Below are 24,765 nucleotides of genomic sequence, written 5' to 3'. Positions count from 1 at the left end.
AAACATCAATCAACGATTAATCGAATTCTATTAAAAATCATTTCACTACTTACACAGCCAACTCCTCGGATAAAATATGATCTACAATATCGGTGGAAGTCATACCAATAACCAGACCATTCAAATCAATCATTGAGGGATCGGGCAGCATGTGCACATTGGCAAAACTCTTCTTCATCTGTATGGACATTGTGGGATAAACACAATCGGTGTGGGCATCACGATGTGAGGCCACCACCAATATGGTGGTCTCTTGACCTATAGCCTCCACTATGCCTGTTATCATTTTCTCAAAGAAAGCCTCAAATGTTTCTGCCAAAGTGACATTATCGTTGATGATTTTATGATCGGCTTCCATAAAGGGTCCACATAGAATCAAGACATTGGGACGATTCTCTTTTAAATACATAACCAAATCCTGCAATGGATCGTATACTAAATCATCATCATGGGTATAGGGACCAGCGGCAATGACAAAACTCAAACGATCAGCAATTTGTGGTGGTTTAGGTGGTTGTAGATTTTGTTCGGTGATAACTTCCTCAACCATGAGTACATCACCTTTGGGATTCATGCCAGTGACCATAACAACTTGTCCGGGAAATACGCCAACAGATTTTGTTTTGGAGAAATTTAAACGTACCGTATGGCACATGGACTCATCGGAGCCAACCAAGATGGTGGATGAGGGATCAAGCGGTCCATCGTAATCGCTGTGTATAATGCCAATGGTTTTGATCAGATCCTGAAAAGTTTACATTTTGGAAAATTTGTAAAAACGAAATAATTAGGAATCAAATATTGGTTGCCCAAAAAGTAATTGCGGCTTTTTTAAAAGAAAGTAAATGCATTTTTAATAAAACTTAATCAAATATACTTTTTTTACACTTTTTTTCTAAAGCAAGCTAAAACTGACAGCTGATACCTGACAGAAGAAAGAATGCAATTACAGAGTCACAAGCTGTGAAAAAATTTGTCAACGCCGACTATATGAAAAATCCGCAATTACTTTTTGGGCAACCCAATACAAAGCTCATGTTTTTGCCTTACCTGCGAATGCATATCCACCTGTGATAATTCATAGCCCTCTGTCCCTTCACCAAATACCTTTTGGCACAGACCTTTGCCAATTTCAAAGACACGATCCCCTACAATTTCCGCTTTCTCATAGAGATTGTCAAACATGTATTTGACTTTGGTTCCGGGACCCAAACAGGTCCCCTCATGTTGCAGCAGTTGCTTAACCGTGATTCTTGGAAGCGGTGTCTTAAGCGACCAATGGGCATTGGTGATCAAGGAGGGATTGCCGAAAGTGTAAACGATTTTACCCGATCCTGCAGCAGCAATGTGTGTGCGTGGTGTTCCGCTATAAAACAGAAGAAAAAACAGTACAGATTAATGAAAATTCTATATAAAAAAAATTTTCATGAAAAATAAGAAGTCGTAAATGTTCAGTCATAACAGAATAAAGCCCACTGGTGCTTTAAAAAACAAATCAGGTTTATATAGGAGAGGTGCCCCTGTAGCAGAGTTGGTAACGTGCTTGGATTACCAGTGCAGGGGTCGTGGGTTTGATTCCCGCCAGAAGCCTTGGTCTGTCGCTACTGTGGTATCACAATAGACTTAAAATTGTCTAAGTGAGTTTGTAAAGGACTGCCGCAATACTTGGTAATGATGGTTTGCCCAAAAATTAATTGCGGATTTTTTAAAAGAAAGTAAATGCATTTTTAATAAAACTTAGAATGAACTTTAATCAAATATACTTTTTTTACACTTTTTTTCTGAAGCAAGCTAAAAGTAACAGCTGATAACTGACAGAAGAAAGAAAGCAATTACAGAGTCACAAGCTGTGAAAAAATTTGTCAACGCCGACTATATGAAAAATCCGCAATTACTTTTTGGGCAACCCAATAGAAAACCATAACAAAAGTCATTGTGTAAGATTTCAGTCAAATCGGATTTGATACGTGCCCTCAAGTAACACACCCGGACATCCGGGAGCGTACAGAGAGGGTTCACTTATGCTGGTTACTATAAAGGAATAACGTAGGCTTGAATTGGGGCCTAACACCGAAGGTAGTCTATCTTACGGCTCGGTATTATGGTGGACGGCGATGGAGAGGACAATACAGTAGGTTTAGAGAATGTGTTGTCTTGGCATAGGCGGGGCGATGGGAACCACGCCTACTTGGACCTGGAAACAATTTTAGATGTATTGACATATGTAGATGTATGATTAAGTATAAGGCTATCACTGCGGTTATGCGAATTAAAGCGACGCACAGTGGGAGAAAATCGAAAAAAAGCTAGTAAAAAATATGCGGCGTGAGAACGGGTAGAGATATCTCTTTGAAATTTGGAATGGTTAGAGTTGAGGTGTTAGCGAGATCGTGTGCAAAAAGTAATTGCGGATTTTTTAAAAGAGTGTAAATGAATTTTTAATAAAACTTAGAATGAACTTTAATGAAATATACTTTTTTTACACTTTTTTTCTAAAGCAAGCTAAAAATAACAGCTGATAACTGACAGAAGAAAGAATGCAATTACAGACTCCCGTTCTTACATTGCATATTTTTACAAGTTTTTTTTTTTAAATTTTCTCCCACTGTGCGATGGGAGAGGGAGGATTAAGGATAAGAGTAGATCATATGATTGCGGGATAATTGAGGCGTCAATAGGAAACCTGCATTAAAGAGTAAGGACGTAGGCTTGCATTGGGGCCTCACTCAGAAGATAGGCTATCGGCTATTCAGTAGAGTGATTAGACTGATACTAACTTGCGCTTCAGTATTATGCTGGACAGTGATGGAGAGGACATTACAGTGGGTTTAAAAATTTTTTGTCTTGGAATAGGCGGGGCGATGGGAACTACGCCCAATTGGACCAGGAAACAATTTTAGATGTATGACATATGTAGACAAATGATTAAGTATTGGGTTGCCCAAAAAGTAATAGCGGATTTTTTAAAAGAAAGTAAATGCATTTTTAATAAAACTTAGAATGAACTTTAATCAAATATATTTTTTTTACACTTTTTTTCTAAAGCAAGCTTAAAGTTACAGCTGATAACTGACAGAAGAAAGAATGCAATTACAGAGTCACAAGCTGTGAAAAAATTTGTCAACGCCGACTATATGAAAAATCCGCAATTACTTTTTGGGCAAGCCAATATAAGACTGTCACTGCGGTTATGCGACTTAAGGCGATGCACAGTGGGAAAAAAGTAGTCAAAAATATGCCGAGTGAGAACGGGTAGAGATATATCTTTGAAATTTAGAATGCTTAGAGCGAGATCGTGTGCAAAATTTCAAGGCGTTAGATGATTCGGCCGCCAAAGAGATATATCTACCTCTTCTCATGCGGCATATTTTTACTAGTTTTTTCTATTTTTTCCCACTGTGCGATGGGAGGAGACTGTAGCGCAGAGGCTGGCATGTCCGCCTATGACACTGAACGCCTGGGTTCGAATCTTGGCGAGACCATCAGAAAAAATTTTCTGCGGCGGTTTTCCCCTTCTAATGCTGGCAACATTTGAGAGGTACTATGCCATGTAAAACTTCTCTCCAAAGAGGTGTCGCACTGCGGCACGCCGTTCGGACTCGGCTACACAAAGGAGGCCCCTTATCATTGTGCCCTCGTGCAAAATTTCAGCCAAATCGAATAAGAATTTGCGACGTCTAGGATTTCAGAAGTCAAATCGGGCTATATCAGGTTATAAAAAGATTCGAACCATATTTGTCGCAGTTGTTGAAAGTCATACCAAAACGACAAGTGCTAAATTTCCACCAAATTGGATGACAATTGCGCCCTCTAGAGGTTCAAGAAGTCTAATCGGGAGATCGGTTTATATGGCAGCTATATCATACATAGCACAGTCATAGGAAGTCATGCCAGAACGATATGTGCAAAATTTCAACCAAATTGGATGACAATTGCGCCCTCTAGAGGTTCAATCGGTGTATATGACAGCTATATCAGGTTATGGACTGATTTAGACCATAGTTCGCACAGTTATAGGAAGTCATACCAGAACGATATGTGCAAAATTTCAACCAACTTGGATGACAAGTGCGCCCTATAGAGGCTAAAGAAGTCTAATCGGGAGATCGGTTTATATGGCAGCTATATCAGATTATGGACCGATTTAGACTATACTTAGCACAGTTATTTGAAGTCACACCAAAATGATATGTGCAAAATTTCAAACAAATTGGATGACAATAACGCCCTATAGAGGCTCAGTTTATATGGCAGCTAAATCAGGTTATGGACTGATTTAGACCATACTTAGCGCAGTTGTTGGAAGTCATACCAGAATATGTGTAAAATTTCAATCAAATTGGATGATAATTGCGCCCTCTAGAGGCTCAATAAATCTAATCGGGAGATCGGTTTATATGGCGGCTATATCAGGTTATTGACTGATTTAGACCATACTTAGCACAGTTTTAGGAAGTCATATTAGAACGATATGATAAAAATTTCAACCAAATTGGATGACAATAGCGCCCTCTAGAGACTCAAGAAATCTAATCGGGAGATCGGTTTATTGTATATGGCAGATATATCAGGTTATTGACTGATTTAGACCATACTAAGCACAGTTATTGGAAGTCATACCAGAACGATATGTGCAAAATTTCAACCAAATTGGATGACAATTACGCCCTCTAGAGGCTCGAGAATTCTAATCGGGAGATTAGTTTATATGGCAGCTAAATCAGGTTATGGACTGATTTAGACCATACTTAGTACAGTTGTTGGAAGTCATAACAACCAAGACCTCCCGCAAAATTTCAGCCAAATCGGATAAGAATTGCGCCGTCTAGAAGCTCAAGAAGTCAAGACCCAAGATAGGTTTATATGGCAGCTAAGTCTAATCGGGAGATCGGTTTATATGGCAGGTATATCTGGTTATTGACTGATGTAAACCATACTAAGCAGAGTTATTGGAAGCCATACCAGAACGATATATGCAAAATTTCAACCAAATTGGATGACAATTGCGCCCTCTAGAGGAGTCTAATCGGGAGATCGTTTATATGACAGCTATATCAGGTGACTGATGTAGACCATACTTAGCGCAGTTGTTGTAAGTCACGCCAAATTTCAGTCAAATCGAATAAGAATAGCGCCCTCTAGAAGCTCAAGAAGTCAAGACCCAAGATAGGTTTATATGCCAGCTGTATCAAAACATGAAACGATGTGGACCATTTACAATCCCAACCGACCTACACTAATAGGCAGTATTTGTGCAAAATTCCAAGCTTTTAGTTTTACTCCATGGAAAGTTAGCGTGCTTTCGACAGACGGACGGACGGACATGGCTAGATCCACTTAAAATGTCATGACGATCAAGAATATATATTTCGAGGTGTTACAAATAGAATGACGAAATTAGTTTACCTCCATCCTATTGTGGAGGGTATAAAAACTACTGGCGGAAGCGCCGCACTGACTCACGCGAATGTAGGTCCTTAATGGTAATCTCTGGACCAGCAAACTCTGCTGAAGATAAAACCACGTTACAATTTCTATTTGAAGTCCAATATGCCAATTTAGTGGCAGCTAATAAATGATAGAAGAAGGTCTTGCAGTAGTTTTCAAAAAATGCTAATTTTGAAAATCTTATTTTTTTTACATTTTTTCTTCTATTTGCTCAAGGTTTTAGATTTTTATTCTCAATCACTACATGACAAGATTTCAAGCCACATGTGGATGTGGCCATAAATAAGAGGAAACGTCGAAGCAAGCTGTTCAATAATTTAAATTACGGTTAACAAACACAATTCGAAAAAAAAACATTTCATATTCAAAACACTTCCAGAGGAGTTGGGTTTTAATGGCTGAAAATGAGGTGCAAAGTTGTTGATGGCTGAGCATTGGCTAAAATAGCCATGCAATCTAAGATTTTCGTTACGTGAATAATTTGTCAGTATGGCTGGAAGATAATTTACGAATATTAACGACATGCCAACCTAGCTGCTGGAGCAAAGGAAGAGAGAGAGAGAGACGGACGGACAGAACCAACATTCAGCTGATATGTGCATTCTGCATTCTGGGCTAACAAGCAAAATCGATTTGCTAAAGAGTTTTGGCCTTTTTTAGATTTGAGGAAAATCGGCTCATACCACAACGTATTCAACATAACAAGAAACCACACTGCCACCTATGCTATGCGGAGGTGGATGATTTGATTTGAGATTGAGACTAGATGGAGTGGCAAAAGAACGGCGCAGGCCAGACCATAAAACTTTCATGTGGTGCTAAAGACGATGGTAGTGTAGAAGTAGTGGCGACGTTATGGCATGGCAGTTACAAAATGTCAAATATTTGATATAAATTTGGGATAAAATTTCTAGAATTTGGCATTTTTAGCCTAGAATTTTTGTGGCATTTCTTTAAGAGGGGGCGAAAGGCTATCGGGGCATAAACACTTTGTTGTTGTGTTTTTTCTGTTTTTTTTTTTCATTTGAGGCGATTTACATTGAGAAGGCAGAAAAACGTGTGGAGTTTGGCAAATTTCTTGGCTGTTTGTTTTCTTTGTTTGCTATCCAAACGTCTGGTGTTTGGTCTTTAGCAGACTTTTGTCTTAGACATTGCAGGGGGACCTACGTTGTGTCTCTGACTGACTGACTGTCGTTATGCCTTGCCTTACCACAGCTCTATGCTTTTATTTAAATTTCTATGTCACTAAACTTTGTGACCACCAAGAGTCACCCAAAGACCACGATTATTTATTTAACATTTCTGTCTGGCTCTTGGCTATGATCGCCTGCCTGACTGACTGCCTGCCTGCTTTGCCATTTGTTTTCATTCGATGCTCATTTTTTCCTGCTTCCTTGGATACACACACAAATTATAATCATGATATGACTTTTAGTGCATGGATTTAGCTGGCAACGAAATAAAAAAAAAAACTTGTGCTGAAAAAATGGCCAAACACCATGAAGGTTCAAAAGATCGCTCTAAGCTTTTTCGCCACTCTGCTTCTTACGTTCAGCTTAAGAAGAAGAAGAAGAAAACTATCTAAGGAGCAAAATTTCGGTAACTATTTTGGGCTAATACACAAACATGTTGAAAATTTTCTTTAGGATTATTAAAACAAGGGGCCTTACAAGTTCCAAAGAAGAATGCCAATAAATTATTAAAGAAGATTTCGATTTTGAGGTTTTTATATCTTTTTCTCTAAGGAGACGTGGTGCCCACGTTGCTTTAGAATGATATTTGGGCTCGGTGGGCAAGGAGGAACACCCAATATACAACATTATACATAAATTGGTAGCTAGGAGGCTCAACCTAATTTTCGGTATTTTTCGGTTTCACTGGCGTTCATGGCACGAGGTGGCGAGAAGGCACTATGTGGGGTAAGCAGATGAGTGGCACATCCTAATATACGTCCCGATACCCGGATTAGTGACTGGGAGGCACAGCCTAATTCATGGCACTCGTTGGGACGAATTGCCACTACGACAAAAGGTGGCAGGGCACTCCGTTGCTTAGGTAAACAAAGATTTTCTGGCGGGATAAGCAAATGAATGGCACATCCCTATATACTCCACGCCACCCGGATTAGTGGCTAGGAGACACAGCCTATTTCATGGCATTGGTTGGGACGAATTGCCACTACGACAGAAGGCGGCATAGCACTCCGTTGCTAAATAATGAGGTTCGGGTGCGGTAAGCAGATGAGTCACAGGGAGGCATACTGTAATATGCAAATTAGCCCATTAACGAATATATCTCAAATATCAATTAGTGCTGTCCCATTCAGTTTAAAGCTCAATGAAAAGGAACCTCCTTTTTATAGCCGAGAACGAGTCCTTTCTATAGTCCGAGGCGAGCCGCAGTGAGACAACTTTTTGGCCAGAAGTGTTTATATATCATATAACCTCATAAGTGTCGCCAGTACTAGGAGGGAATAACCACGCTGCAAGTTTTTTCACTCCACTCTACTTAACTCTACTTTACTCTACTCTATTCTACTCTACTCTACTCTACTCTACTCTACTCTACTCTACTCTACTCTACTCTACTCTACTCTACTCTACTCTACTCTACTCTACTCTACTCTACTCTACTCTACTCTACTCTACTCTACTCTACTCTACTCTACTCTACTCTACTCTACTCTACTCTACTCTACTCTACTCTACTCTACTCTACTCTACTCTACTCTACTCTACTCTACTCTACTCTACTCTACTCTACTCTACTCTACTCTACTCTACTCTACTCTACTCTAGTCTGCTCTACTCTACTTTACTCTTCTCTACTCTACTCTACTTTACTCTACTCCAATCTACTCTACTCTACTCAACTCTACTCAACTCTACTCCATTCTATTCTATTCTACTCTACTCTACTCTACTCTACTCTACTCTACTCTACTCTACTCTACTCTACTCTATTCTACACTTTTCGACACTATTATTTTCTACTCAACAGTACTCAACTCTACTCTATTCTACTGTACTCTACTCCACTCCATTCTACTCCACTGTTCCCTTCTCTATTCTACCCTACTCTAATCTACTTTAATCTACTCTACTCTTCTTTACTCTACTCTACTCTATTTTACTCTACTCCACACTATACACTACTACACTACAACACTACTCAGCACCACTCAACTCTTCTCCACTCTCCTCTACTGTACTCTACTCCAATCTTCATTAATCTTCTCTATTCTATTCTATTGTACTCTACCTTTCTCAACGCTACTCTACTCACTCAGCTCTCCTCTATTTAACTCCACTCTACTTTACTCCACACCACTCTACCCTACCCTACTCTACTGTACTCTACTCTACTTCACTCTACTCTACTTCACTCTACTCTACACTAGTCTACACTACTCAACTCTACTAAACTCTTCTCCATTCTACTCTACTCTTATTTTCTCTACACAACTCTACTCTATTCTACTGTACTCTACTCCACTTCATTCTACTCTAATGTTCTTTGTTCTACTCAACACAACCCTTCTCTACTCTACTCTTCACTACTCTACACTAAGCTACTCTACTCTTATCGACTCTAATAAACGATACAGATTGTTGGCATGAAGGCACACGCTAATACACGGTACCGTTTGGGTTCGTTGGCGATGACGGCACGAGAAGCCGAGAGGGCAATCAGTCTACAAAATCCGGGTTTAAAGTGCGGTAGTAAAAGGGTGGCAGGAAGGGACTGTTCCGGTTCATTAGCGGTCAGGGCACTGCGTTGTTCAAAATAAGTTTCAGGCGCCATAAACAGATGAGTGGCATGAAAGCTCCCATATATACGGCACGATACTCGGATTGGTGGCCAAAAAGCACAATCTATCGTTTGGGTTCGTTGGCGATAACGACACGAGGAGGCGATAGCACACTTAATTTATATAACTCAGGTGTCGGGGGCCGTAGCAAATGAGTGGCATGAAGCAAATGTAAAATTGCCAATGAACATTTCACTAAGACACAAGGGCAAACTTCTCGCATATTATTGGGGCTGTCCGATTCAAGTCTAAGTTCAAGGCGTGCCGCAGTGCGACACCTCTTTGTTGAGAAGTTTTTACAAAGCTGGCATACCAAATGGTTTAGTACCTCAAAAAAGTCGCATAAAGAGGGGAAAACCACCGCTGAAAATTCCTAACTCTGATGTTCTACCCAGGATTCGAACCCAGGCTTTGAGCGTCAAAGACAGACAAAACAAACCTCTGCGCTACGGTGGCCTCTGGCATGAAGGCACTGTACGGATTCACTTGCGATGACGGCACAAGCAGACAAGTGGGTACTTCGTTGGCATACACTGGGCTTTGGGCGCAGTAGCTAATGAGAGACAAGAAGGCACACCATAATACACAGCACTGTTCACTGGAGATCACGGCAGTAGGCGAGGGGGCACTTCGTTCGAGAACAATGAGGTGCAGGGGGTGGTAGCAGTGGACTGGCAAAGAGCAAACCCTAACATAAGGCACGATGCGCGGATTGGTGGCATATTAGGCACACCCTTATACCCGAACGGGTTCATAGGCGATGCCTGCTCTAGAAGATGAGAAAGTACTCCGTTACATAAACGGGGATTCTCCGTTTACATAAACGGGGATTCGTAACAAATTAAAGGCAAGAAAACACACGTTTCTGATGCACTCATTAAGACAGCACAAAACGGCCAGAGGGAACTCCGTTGACAAAGAGTGGGATTCGGTCCCTGTAGCAAAAGAGTACCAAGGAGAGAACCAAAATATACGATACGAGGGTTGGTGGTTATGAGGCATACTCTAAAAGTCTGCAGTGTTCGGATTCACTTGCCATAACGGCACCAGGAGGCGAGAGGGCACTCCCTTGACTTGAATTGGGGTCGTGCGCAGTACTAAATGAGTGATGAGAAATTACATCCCAATACACGACATCGTGTGTTTTTACTACCGATGTTGGCATGAGGAGGCGAAAGAGCACTACATTGATGAAAGGGATTCGGGCGCTGTATCAAATGAGTGACAAGCAGGGACATTCTATACGCGGATTAGTGATTAGGAGGCACATTTAATACACCGTTCGGGTACATTCGACATGAGAGGGCTCTCAGCTAACATAAACCTTGATTCGGACGCTATAGCAAATGAGTGGCAATAAGGTACATCATTATACACAGCATTATGACGTACACTAGGATTCGGGCACGGTAGCAAATGAGTGGCATAAAGTAACACCCCGGCACTAGATGGCGGGAGTGCACTCCGTTGACGTACACTAGGATTCGGGCACGGTAGCAAATGAGTGGCATAAAGTAACACCCCAATACATGTCACTGGTTGGGTTAGCTGGCTATGAGGGTATGAGGAGGTGAAAGGGCCACTCCGTTGATAAACAATTTGAATCAGGCACCGTAAGCAGATGAGTGGATACTTAAGAAATGTCTCCAGCACTAGTTGGGGGGTAAGGTTGGGTAATTGCAAATGGTTCATATCGGTTCAGATTTGGATATGGCTCCTATATAAGCCAATCCCCGGTTTTGATTTCTTGAGCCCTAGAAGCCTCCATCCGATTTAGCTGAAATTTGAAAAAGAGGCTTCTGTTATGCATTCCATCATTTGTGGGAAGTATGTTGGGAATCGGTTTTTAAACTAATAAAGCAACCATATAAACCGATCGCCGATTTTGACTTCTTGAGCCCATAGAAGTCCGAATTTTCGTCCGATTTGGTTGAAATTTGGCATAAAGGCTTCTGTTCCGGCGGAACAGCGTTACGCCTATGACGCAGAACACCTGGGTTCGAATCCTGGCAGGGATTTTAGAAAATTTTCAGTGGTGCTTTTCCCCTCCTAATGCTGGCGACATGTGTGAGGTAATTTGCCATGTAAAAACTTCTTCCTAAAGAGGTGTCGCTCTGCGGCACGCCGTTCGGACTCGGATGTAAAAAGGAGGCCCCTTATCATTGAACTTAAAATTAAATCGGCCAGCATTCATTGATTTGTGAGAAATTAGTTCCAGTTCTTTAAGGGAATGTTCATAGGAAAATGTGCATTGCTTCTGTTCCGGCTTCTAATATTTACGCCAAATATGTTCCGAATCGGTTTTAAAACTATTGGGTTGCCCAAAAAGTAATTGCGGATTTTTCATATAGTCGGCGTCGACAAATTTTTTCACAGCTTGTGACTCAATGATTGCATTCTTTCTTCTGTCAGTTATCAGCTGTTACTTTTAGCTTGCTTTAGAAAAAAAGTGTAAAAAAGTATATTTGATTAAAGTTCATTCTAAGTTTTATTAAAAATGCATTTACTTTCTTTTAAAAAATCCGCAATTACTTTTTGGGCAACCCAATAATATAGCACACATATAAACCGTTCCCCGGTTTTAATTTCTTGAGCCCCTACAAGCCTCAACTTTCATCCGATTTGATTGAAATTTCGGAAAAGGACTTCTGTTACGACCTCCAATATCTGTGCCAAGTAGCTTCGAATCGGTCTACAAACTAGTATAGATCCCATATCAACCGAATCCCGATTTTAACTTCTTGAGCCCCTACAAGCCTCAATTTTTATTCGATTTGACTGAAATTTGGCACAAAGACTTCTGTTTTGACTTCAAACATCTGTGCAAAGTATGCTCCGAATCGGTCTACAAACTGATTTGGCCCCCATAAAACCGATACCCGGATTTCATTTCTTGAGCTCCTAGAAACCTTAAATGTTTACCTGATTTGTCTGAAATTTGGTACAAGGACTTCTGTTATGACTTCCAACATCTGTGTCAGGTATGCTCCGAATTGGTCTACAAACTGATATAGCCTTCATATAAACCGATACCTGGATTTGATTTCTTGAGCTCCTACAAACCTCAATTTTCATTCGATTTGTCGGAAATTTGGCACAAAGACTACTGTTTCGGTTTCAAACATCTGTGCCAAGTATGCTCCGAGTCGGTCTACAAACTGATATAGCCCCCATATAAACCGATACCCGGATTTGATTTCTTGAGCTCCTAGAAACCTTAATTTTTACCTGATTTGTCTGAAATTTGGTACAAGGACTTCTGTTATGACTTCCAACATCTGTTTCAGGTATGCTCCGAATCAGTCTACAAACTGATATAGCCCCCATATAAACCGACTTCCGGTTTTGACTTCTAGAGCTCCTACAAGCCTCATTTTTCCTTCGATTTGACTGAAATTTGGCACAGACATCTGTTTCGGTTTGAAACATCTGTGCCAAGTATGCTCCGAGTCGGTCTACAAACTGATATAGCCCCCATATAAACCGATACCCGGATTTGATTTCTTGAGCTCCTAGAAACCTTAATTTTTACCTGATTTGTCTGAAATTTGGTACAAGGACTTCTGTTATGACTTCCAACATCTGTTTCAGGTATGCTCCGAATCAGTCTACAAACTGATATAGCCCCCATATAAACCGACTTCCGGTTTTGACTTCTAGAGCTCCTACAAGCCTCATTTTTCCTTCGATTTGACTGAAATTTGGCACAGACATCTGTTTCGGTTTGAAACATCTGTGCCAAGTATGCTTCGAATCGGTCTACAAACTGATATAGCCCCCATATAAACCGATACCTGTATTTGATTTCTTGAGCTCCTAGAAACCTTAAAGTTTTTACCTGATTTGTTAGAAATTTGGTACAAGGACTCTTGTTATGACTTCCAACATCTGTGCCAAGTATGCTTTGAATCGGTCTACAAACTGATATAGCCCCCATATAAACCGACTTCCGGTTTTGATTTTTTGAGCTCCTACAAACCTCAATTTTCATTCGATTTGTCGGAAATTTGGCACAAAGACTACTGTTTCGGTTTCAAACATCTGTGCCAAGTATGCTCCGAGTCGGTCTTCAAACTGATATAGCCCCCATATAAACCGATACCCGGATTTGATTTCTTGAGCTCCTAGAAACCTTAATTTTTACCTGATTTGTCTGAAATTTGGTACAAAGACTTCTGTTATGACTTCCAACATCTGTGTCAGGTATGTTCCGAATCGGTCTACAAACTGATATAGCCTCCATATAAACCGATACCTGTATTTGATTTCTTGAGCTCCTAGAAACCTTAAAGTTTTTACCTGATTTGTCAGAAATTTGGTACAAGGACTCTTGTTATGACTTCCAACATCTGTGCCAAGTATGCTTTGAATCGGTCTACAAACTGATATAGCCCCCATATAAACCGACTTCCGGTTTTGACTTCTAGAGCTCCTACAAGCCTCATTTTTCCTTCGATTTGACTGAAATTTGGCACAAAGACTTCTGTTTCGGTTTCAAACATCTGTGCCAAGTATGCTTCGAATCGGTCTACAAACTGATATAGCCCCCATATAAACCGATACCCGGATTTGATTTCTTGAGCTCCTAGAAACCTTAATTTTTACCTGATTTGTCTGAAATTTGGTACAAAGACTTCTGTTATGACTTCCAACATCTGTGTCAGATATGTTCCGAATCGGTCTACAAACTGATATAGCCTCCATATAAGCCTATATCCGGTTTTGATTTCTTTAGCCCCTAGAAACCTCAATTTTCATCCGATTTGGTTGAAATTTGGCACAAGGACTTCTGTTATGACTTCCAGCATCTTTGCCAAGTATGTTCCGAATCGGTCGTAAAAACCCCAAAGCTTCAGCCATATGAACTCCTAAAAGCCTTAGTTTTTCTCCGGTTAGGTTGACATTTTTAACATGACCTCCAACACTCCCACCAAATCCCATTCAGATAGGTTCATAAATAGATATAGACCTCCAATAAACCGATCTCTGAATTCGACCCCTAGTCTTAGTTTTTTGGTCGATTTGATACGTGAAGTACGCTTGTGTCCGTCGATAGTCACAACAAATCCTACCTTGTAGGTTCCCAAATAGATATAGGCCTCTTGAAAACCGATACCCCGATATGATATGACTTCTTGAGACCATAGTAGCCTCAATCAATTCCCGATTTGGTTGTTGTAAAATACAAACTGAGTTAACAAGGGTATATTTTTAGCACAATCCATGGTGGTGGGTATCCAAGATTCGGCGCGGCCGTACTTAGAACCCTTTTACTTGTTTCCGGTATTATCGTTGAGATTTGAACCCAGGCATTAAGAGTTAAAGGCGGACATGTTAACCTCAACGCCATGGTTGCCTTCTACCTTGCCTTTTGAATATACCAATAGAGTAGGCTAAGATTCAGGCCCTTCCCCTGACAGGCCTTGGCATTTTAACAGATCGTTTCAAATGTGGTTCCACCAACTCAAAAATTTTGAGGCAGCAACAAACACACTCACTCATACAATTGCATAATGGAGCCCAAAGCAAACATAGAGCGATCGTTTTTAGTTCTTTTTTTTTTGGCTACAATTGCCTTATGAATGTGGCACACAACATGAGGCAGTAATCACGTTGTGAACACGATTCAACACTCTTAAGAGTGTAACATACGTGCCATGCATACTTACAACCGCATGATGGTTATGATGATCAAGAGAATGATGAACACGATGATCATCCTAAGAACGACAATGAATGCATCCAGAGGTCCCTAAATGCAGCCACAAGGAAATTTCAACTCAAATCTCTAAAGAAAGAAACACCGTTGTTGGGATTTTTTTTGTATTTTTTTTGCCTTTGCCTTGGTAGTGTTGGTGGTGTATCTAGGAGAAAAAAATCACCTTAGGTTAACTTTGGCCATTTTTTTTTGTGCCAAAAATTTCTAAACTATGGAAAGAGACACACTGAAGTTGGTGTTTGAATTGGAAAACAAAGAAACCCACTGATTTTGTGGGGTTTCTTCTCTTCGGATGATATACTTCCAATATTTTGGGGTCTGTTGGTGGCTTACATGAAATGCCAGCCAGCCTACCAGCCTGCCATAAGCATCATTTTATCATAGAGGGAGGTAAGTTGCTGCAAACAAAAAAATCGCCTTTGTTTGAAATTTCAAACTAAGCCAAGAAAAGCGGAAAATTTCCAAGACAAACTTCGACACCGCACAAAAACCCCCAAGAGTGTATCCCAGAGTGTGCCTGTCTCTCGTCGCTAGCTATGTTCCAAGGTTTGGATGATTTCAATGTTTGGCAGTTATTGGCTTGCTTTGATTTCATTTTTGGGCATACCAACATTGCACCATGCCGAGTGCCATGTTATGGAGTGTTGCGGTACCATAAAGCGCATAACCTCCCAACATGGCCCAAATCCATTAAAAATGCAACGGAGAGAGATGGCAAGCATGGAGTTGAAAGAAAAAAAAAACCCAAGAAGCATCATTTCTCTAAGCTAAACAAAAGTCTCAAATGGAGAGGAAAATTGTATAGAAATTATAGATCCTCACAACAATCAACCTTCCAATATTACTATCTTCCCATGTAGCCTTTAAGGGTTACAGTTTTCAAGTGTGAAGTAATGGGCGAAATTACGGTCATATTGTCATGGAGCGAAAGACCTGATGAAACGGCCCATTAGCTATAATTGTTGGGCGTTAAATGGATAAATTTGTTGAAGAAATTCTATAATTTTAAATTCGTGCTTTCGAATCAAGCTCCAAATGTATCAGTTCACAATGTTGAACTAAGTTTTAAAAATTTGTAAAAAAAAAATGGTACATTTTTTAAAGGTTTTTGTAAAATTTTAATATTTCTTCAATGTGTTGGTTTTATGTATGCAAATGCAAATATACATGGGCAATATTCCAATAAGGATCAGGGGCAAACTTCTCACATTAGTGCAGTTCGATTCAAGTTTATGCTCAATGATAGGGGGCCTCCTTTTTATAGCCGAGTCCGAACGGCGTGCCGTAGTGCGACACCTCTTTGGAGAGAAGTTTTTACACGGCATAGTACCTCACAAATGTTGCCAGCATTAAGAGGGGAAAACCAGAGCTGACATTTTTTTTCTGATGTTCCCGCTAGGATTCGAACCCAACCGTTCACCGTCATAGGCAGACATACTAACTTCTGCGCTACGGTGGCCTCCAATGTCTAAGAATATTTAATCTTGGGAAACACAAATGTCTCTCAATTGGTATCCGGTAGTTGCTTTGAAGCCACCGTAGCGCAGAGGTAGCATGTCCGCCTATGACGCTGAACGCCTGGGTTCCAATCCTGGCGAGACAATCAAAAAAAATTTTCAGCGATGGCTTACCCCTCCTAATACTGGCAGCATTTGTGAGGTACTATGCCATCTAAAACTTCTCTCCCTTGAAAGTAATAGAAGAGAATGAAGATGTGAGACCTCGGACCATGTCCAGGGTTAAACTCGAATAAAAGAAACAGCAAGAAGAGAGAGCCAGAGCGGATGGTATAACGCATATCCCTCATGCAAGACCTTACAGACGTACGTTCGGAAGATCACCCAGATCGCAGAAGAACCACCTCCCAAGAAAACGGAGCCTGCGTCCCTGCAGATCCTAGTATGGAAAGAGCAAATGCTCGATAGTCTCCTCCTCATCCTCATCAAGAGGGCTCCTTTTTGAACGTTGCGTTTGAAAATGCACCGCTGTAAACAAATCCCGCAAAAGCAACGCGCAAAAGTTAGAGATTTTTCAACTTTGACGACGGAAATCCAGCGTCATTCTGTGTTGCCATACTAATTTTTAATTTTTGCGCGTTGCTTTTCTGGGATTTGTTTGCAGAGTTACATTTTTATACGCTACGCTCAAAAGCAAAGCTCTTCGCGCTCATTCTGTTTTAGCTTTAACTCCTTCGTTCTCTTCCAGTCAATGACAGGCTAGAGCGCCTTAGCGGACCGGCAACCACGCACTGAGTCCGAACTCGCCAAAACCGGTGGCTGGTACGCCCGGCCATACGTGAAGTAGAGTTTTTAGGCGTTCAATTTAAAATTTTTTTAACTTTTGTGGGATTTGTTTGCAGAGTTGCATTTTTCAATGCAACGCTCAAAAACAAAGCTCTATGCGTTTATTCTGTTTTGGTCTTAACTCCTTGGTTCTCGTCCAGGCAATGACAGGTCAGAGCACCTTAGCGGTGCGGCACTAAGTCCCATTTTGCCACCCCGCTCTGGCCATCTCTTCAACTATATTGAGTAGCTCGACAAATGGCACGTAGGCGAGACCGTTGACCGGGTCGCCCGGCGTAGGAGGCACCCTCCCTGCGTATTTGTCCGCCGCTTCATTCCCTGGAATCCCTTCATGTTCGGGAACTCATATCAGTTTCACATCGTAGACCCGGGGTCTATTCAGAGACTCTAAACAATCCGCCACGAACCTCGATTTCACCTTCCTCGAAATCGAGGTCTTGAGCACTGCCCTCCTGAACTTTGAAGGTGGTAGATTGCTGTAGACACCGTAGCGCAGAGGTTAGCGTGTCCGCTTTTGACGCTGAACGCCTGGGTTTGAATCTGGAGAAAGCATAGTAAACATTTTTTTGTGGTGGGGATAACTCTCCTAATGCTGGCGACATTTGTGAGATACTTTGCCATTTTCCCAAAAGATATGTCGCACTGCGGCACGCCTTTCGAACTCGTCTATAAAAAGCAGGCCCCTTATCATTGAACTTAAACTTGAATCGGACAGCACTCAGTGATATGGGAGAAGTTTGCACCATTTCCTTAATGGAATGTTCATAGGCCAATTCGATTTTTACACATTTGCACAGACCACTACCTGAAAGGTCATACACTCGTACGGTAGTCTCAGAGACATACCGATGTTGAGTGCGTCGGAGTAGATCCCCAATCCAGTCCTTGACTCCATCTTGGAGCCGTCAGTGAATATCTAGGTTTCATACTCCTCAAACACGGCATTCGCCCTTAATTCATCCCTCCCGGGAAAACGAATCCTGAATGTGTGAGTTCCAACAGATATCGGTGCCACATAATCAGAGATCCTCCTCAGACTTCCCTTCGCCTCAATAGCATCCAGAATGGAAGTGTGGCCGCACCTGTCCTCCTTCAGCACACCGAGTTCCTTCAGCCTAAGTGCTGCATAGTCAGCATCCAGACCTGCCTGCGGTGAGGATCTCAGTGCCTCTGTGACGCCGACACAGGCTTGTCTCGAAGCTTCTAGCTCCTCTTATTTACGGCCCTCCACCATACCATTGCCCCATAGGTCAGTACTGGTCTCATAATGGCCGTATACATCCAATAAATCATCTAGGGGGTTACCCCCCCACTTCCTACCGAACATTTTCCTGCAGGAGTAAAAAGCACATAGTACCTTACGGTTCCAGTCCTCCGTATTCCTCTTCCAGGACAGCTTAGAATCGAGGACTATGCCAATGTACTTCGATTCATTCGACAGCTGCAGGGTGATTCTTGAAAAGGAGGGGAGTCTGAACTCCGGTTGTTGTTGTTGTAGGCATATGTCTATATGTGGAGGTGGCGATTCTCGTCAAGCTCCTATAGAAGAGGAAGCTCGTTCCGGTCAAAAGGACCGATTGACGCGGGAACATGATGGCCATTGGTTTTTTAAAGTCGCCAAAAACTCGCCTTGTCCTATCGAGCATCATAGCCGCTCAGTATTCATGCATGAGCCGGTACTACCCGGCGTCTCACTAAGACTCTCCGCTTGATACCGCTGATTGTCCGCGACTGCAATTGCAGCCACTACAAACTGTGGACGCACCCGGTAGCTCACAGCTAAGCTTCTCGTTATAATAATGAAAACCACACAGATCGGAGCTCAAAGTTCCAGTGTGTTTGGTGCTAATAGTTATCTCGTGCCGGGTCCGGTATCTTGTATCTGCGAGTGAAGAGCACCAGCTCCGTTTTCCTTAAGTTCGTCCTCAACCTATTTCTGGTGGCCCATCTTCGACAGAAACCTCCCTCAAACATCGTTCGCATAAGCGATAATCTTGGTGCCATCTCCGCCGAGATCCAACAGGATTTCATTTATCATGAAGTTCCACAGAATCGGCGAGAACATCCCTCTCTGGGGCGTTCGTCTTGCCGAATGTTGTTGCTGAAGAGTCATCTGAGGAACTATCAACCACATATCTCTATGAAGTGGTGTCGCTATGCGGCATGCCGTTCGGACTCAGCTATAAAAAGGAGACCCCTTATCATTGAGCTTAAACTTGAATCGGACTGCACTTATTGATATGTGAGAAGTTTGCCCTTGTTCCTTAGGGGAATGTTGATGAGTAATATTTACATTTACGTAAGCGGGTGCTTCCTCCTCCGCATACTGAGTTGCACCCTAGTATGGAAGCATCATTTTTTTGTGTTTTTTTGCACAGTCTCTAACGAACAAAATAACATTTAACGATTTTGAAGAATCTTGGGAGTGATAATGATTTCCTATTCTCCATGTTGTGCGTCTACAAACGCTGAATTGAATAAATAGTGTAAGCCCATGATGATTAATGGTCTGGGGACTTTAATTCTTCTCTTTTACATCCTTTGTTATACCCTCCAACATAGAATGGGGGTATACTAATTTCGTCATTCTGTTTGTAACTCCTCGAAATATTCGTCTAAGACCCCATAAAGTACATATATTTTTCATCGTCATGACATTTTAAGTCAAACTAGCCATGTCCGTCCGTCTGTATGTCGAAAGCACGCTAACTTTCGAAGGAGCGAAGCTAGCCGCTTGAAATTTTGCACAAATTCTTCTTATTAGTGCAGGTTGGTTGGGATTGTAAATGGGCTATATCGGTTCAAGTTTTGATATAGCTGCCATAAAAACCGATCTGGGATCTTGACTTCTTGAGCCTCTAGAGGGCACAATACTTATCCGATTTCGATAATCGATAATCGAAATCGGTCCATAACCTGATATAGCTGTCATATAAACCTATCTGGGGTCTTGACTTCTTGAGCGTCTAGAGTGCGCAATTCCTATCCGATTTGGCTGAAATTATGCACGACGTATTTTGTTATGACTTCCAACCACTATGTTAAGAATAGTTCAAATCGGTCCATAACCTGATATAGCTGCTATATAAACCGATCAGGGGACTTGACTTCTTGTGCGTCTAGAGTGCGCAATTCCGATCCGATTTGGCTGAAATTATGCACGACGTCTTTTGTTATGACTTCCAACAACTATGTTAAGAATAGTTCAAATTGGTGCATAATCTGATATAGCTGCCATATAAACCGATCTGGGGTCTAGACTTCTTGAGACACTAGAGGGCGCAATCATTATCAGATTTAGCTAAAAAAAAATTTGGTTTTAACTTTCAACAACTGTGCTAAGAATAGTTCAAATCGATCCGTAACCTGATATAGCTGCCATATAAACCGATATGGGATCTTGACTTCTTCAGCCTCTAAAGGGCGCAAGTATTATCCGATTTGGCTAAAATTTTATACAACGGCTTCTCTCATGACCTTTAACATACGTGTCAAATATGGCATGTATCTGTTCATAGCCTAATACAGCTCCCCTATAAACCGATCTCCCTATTTTACTTCTTCAGCCCCTAGATTTTTCTTAAATTTTACACAATGACTTCTTCTATGATCTCCGATATTCAGTTCAATTATGGTCAGAAATGAACCATATTTTGTTTCAATAACATAGCAATTCTTTTCTTTTATCCTCTGTTTGCCTAAAAAGAGATATCTTGGCAAGAGGTACACAAATGCGATCCATGGAGGATCGCCTGAACTTAGCACGCTTTTACTTGCTTGGGACATAACAATGGCTAAAATCTGGTCTGCGATGATCATCGACTTTAACTCTAGTTTGGTAGAGCCAAGGATGGACGAAATCCGCAATAACAACTTGGAATGGCATAAGGATCATGAATATATATACTTTCGACGGTTTTAGATAAATATTTTGAGGAATTTACAAACAAACGGATTGACGAACTAAGTATTCCCCTTCACCTACAGTAAAGGTTATAAAAACTGTTAAGAAAAAAAAATATTGTTCTTCTATTCTTAATAAATCTTACCTGTCATGTCATACAATTTGTTGTTCATAGACCAGATATTACATTCAAATCAAATCAGATGGAAATCAAATACAGTATAGATAATGAAATTGAATTCGACATGATATATTATTCAAACTATAAGAGAATAATGTAACAAAAAATGAAAAATGTAAGAATAAAACAATTTTTTGCCTATTCTGTTCTAAAATTTCAATAAAGAATTTTAATATCAAAAATTTAGGAGGAATTTATATTAATTTATAGTTAAAATTGTTATACAATATGCTCTCTTTCCCCATCACCTTTCCGTCATCTTACATAATACAATTTAGGTTCCTTTTACCATTTCTTATTAGGTATATCTAACTAAGTATAACTATTTTTAACTTTTTCTATTGCATATAATTTACTGCAATTTTAATTTATAGCACCTTATCCAGATTGCTAGTTTGTCTTGTATTAACTAGCCTTACTTAATGCATAAATTACAACAGATCACATTAAAAATCTATAACTTGTTAATTGAACATAAATTTAAGACAACTCTAACATTGCAAAATTGATAGAGAATAACTTAACCGAAAGGGTGTTTGGCAAGGAAATGAAATGAGATGTCAAAGAATTTTTCTTACTAGCAAGGAACTGCAAATATAAGGATTGCAATTTTTACTTGCGATATTTTGGCAGTATATCAAAATTAGTGATGGCGAATGCAGTATTGAAAGTTTGTCATTTTAGAACCTGATTTCTTAGTTCATCATAAAGAAGATGGTGTCGGTAGGCTAGTGGATGCGTGCAAGACTACCAAACATAAGATCATGAGTTCAATACTCTGCAGCACCAAAATTATTAAAATTTGTTTCTAAGAGTAATAGTAGAGAGTGACAGAGGAAACCCCGAGAGCAGCAGTAAAACGAACGAGACAAAAACACCACCACCCGAAGCAAAGCACATGCGTAGGCTGGTTAGATGGGTTTTTGCCTTGCTTATGGATAAATTGTTGTTCTTGTTATATGTTGGCTTGCAAAGAGTGTCTTTCAACAACAAATTTGTACTTTGGGTCATTGAGATTGAAAATAAATTGTTGCAGGAAAATTAACAAATTTCGTAGTTGTTTTTTCGACCAAAGTTGTTGTTTTTCAAAATTATTTTTATCTGTGTACATATAAAAGAAAATCAATACCTCAAGTGAGATCGCTTGATAACCACAAAAAATGTCATACTTTTTATCACACCTCTTTGGAACACCCTATACTTTGAAATTTTTTTTTGTTCTTGATTGAGCCCTGAGATAAATGGTGCTCACAAAGCTAGAATGGTAGAAACTAAAATTAAAGAAATATTCCCTCTCTTGGTAGTAATATTTACAGCAAGCTGCTATCAATAACAACAACAAAGTAACAACCTTAGGCTGTTTCAGAGTAAGGGAATGATAAGGCTTTTAGAGTTTATATTGTGACCGGAATATTTTTTCACACATTAAGCTCAAGTTTAGTTAAAATGGCAACAACGTATTGGTTTAAAACCAAAAGCTTTTGAAAACAAGTAAAAAGGTATTGAATATCCAGAAACTCGGGTATATATGCAAATCACTTTTCGTCAAAATCCAATGAAAATGCATTATTTATGCAGCCATAGTAGATGTATCCAAATATGGTCCGATTTGGACCAAATTCAGCATATATATTGATTGCCACTGTTCAATTTTGGTTCAATATTCGTCTTTTTGTCATGTATATCCAAATATAGACCGATCTGAACCATATAGGACACGGATGTCGAAGAGCCTAACATAAGTCAGTGTGTCAAATTTCAGCGAAATCGGATAATAAATGCGCCTTTTGTGGGGCCAAGACCTTAAATTGAGAGATCGGTCTCTATGCTATCTATATTCAAATCTGAACCGATCAATGCCATGTTCAAGAAAGATATCGAGGGGCCTAACACAAAACACTGCCCTCAATTTCAGCGAAATCGGACAAAAATGCGCCTTTTGTGGGGCCAAGACCTTAAATTGAGAGATCGGTCTCTATGCAACCTATATTTAAATCTGAACCGATCAAGGCCATCTTCAAGAAGGATATCGAGGGGCCTAACACAACACACTGTCCTAAATTTCAGCGAAATCGAACAAAAAATGCGCCTTTTATGGGCCCAAGATCTTAAATCGAGAGATCGGACAGTATGGCAGCAATATCCAAATCTGGACCGATCTGGGCCAAATTGGAGAAGGATGTCGAAGGTCCTAATACAACGTACTGTTCCAAATTTCAGCAAAATCGGACTATAAATGCGCCTTTTATGGGCCTAAAAACTTACATCGAGAGATCGGTCTATATGGCAGCTATATCCAAATCTGGACCGATCTGGGCCAAATTAATGAAGGATGTCGAAGGGCCTAACACAACTCACTGTCCCGAATTTCAGCAAAATCGGATAATAAATGTGGCTTTTATGGGCCTAAGACCCTAAATCGGAGGATCGGTCTGTATGTCAGCTATATCCAAATCTGGACCAAATCTGAGCTAAACTGAAGAAGGATGTCGAAGGGCCCAACACAACTCACTGTCCCAAATTTCAGCGAAATCGGACAATAACTGCACCTTTTATGGATCCAACGCCTAAAATCGAAAGATCGGTCTATATGGCAGCTATATCCAAATCTGAACCGATCTGGATCAAATTGAAGCAGGATGTCGAGTGCCCTGATTCAACTCATTGTCCTAAATTTCAGCAAAATCGGACAATAACTGCACCTTTTATGGGCCTTAGACCTTAAATCGAGAGATCGTTCTATATGGCAGCTATATCCGAATCTGAACCGATCTGGGCCAAATTGAAAAAAGATGTCGAAGGACGAAACAAAACTCACTACCCCAAATTTCAGCAAAATCGGACAATAACTGTACCATTTATCGGCCTTAGACCTTAAATCGAGAGGTCGTTCTATGTGGCCCTGTACTGTGGCGCCTTTGGGAATTTCGCCTTATGGGAGAGTATCTTGCAACCCTTCTTTGTCGACACAAGTTGTGACGTCATGTTAGCGCTTTTGAAAGTGTATCGAAACCTATTGCTTCCCTGCTGAGCGGAGGATTTCATCTACAGTATTTTCATTGAAATTAAAGTAGGGTTAAGTTAGGTTAGGTAATGGTAGCAGTTCTTACTGCATTGTGATACCACAGTAGTGACAGACCAAAACCTCTGGTGGAAATCGAAACCAATACCCCCGCACTGGCACTTCGAGAACGCTACCAATTCAGATAAAGGGGCGCCTGAAACTAACGTAAACAGAAAATCTTTGATCATCCAAGACTTTCCATTTAAATATTCTTTTGCCGATATTCTCCGAAACAAATGTTGCCAGTATCTTCTGGCAAAAAAATAGATTTCATATTTTAATATTTAATATATAAAGGGTGATTTTTAAGAGCTATAGGAAAGTTTTTCAAAAAA

General features: G+C 40.5%; 1 protein-coding gene across 1 annotated transcript in view; it reads right to left on the bottom strand.

Annotated features, from left to right (window-relative positions):
* LOC106088077 (DNA polymerase alpha subunit B) overlaps positions 1-24,765 on the bottom strand; it is a 405,448-nt gene that overhangs the window by 2,051 nt on the left and 378,632 nt on the right. Inside the window, exons 4-5 of the mRNA XM_059362150.1 lie at positions 1,051-1,366; positions 54-745 (exon numbers count right to left, since the gene is read on the bottom strand). Coding sequence (XP_059218133.1) covers positions 54-745; positions 1,051-1,366 — 1,008 coding nt within the window. The remainder of the gene's footprint in view (positions 1-53; positions 746-1,050; positions 1,367-24,765) is intronic.

Source organism: Stomoxys calcitrans, chromosome 2 (assembly GCF_963082655.1).
Source record: "Stomoxys calcitrans chromosome 2, idStoCalc2.1, whole genome shotgun sequence".
In the NCBI taxonomy this organism is placed as follows: Eukaryota; Metazoa; Arthropoda; class Insecta; order Diptera; family Muscidae; genus Stomoxys; species Stomoxys calcitrans.
The sequence above is the reverse complement of the archived record's forward strand: the minus strand, read 5'-3'. Positions and strand labels throughout refer to the sequence as shown.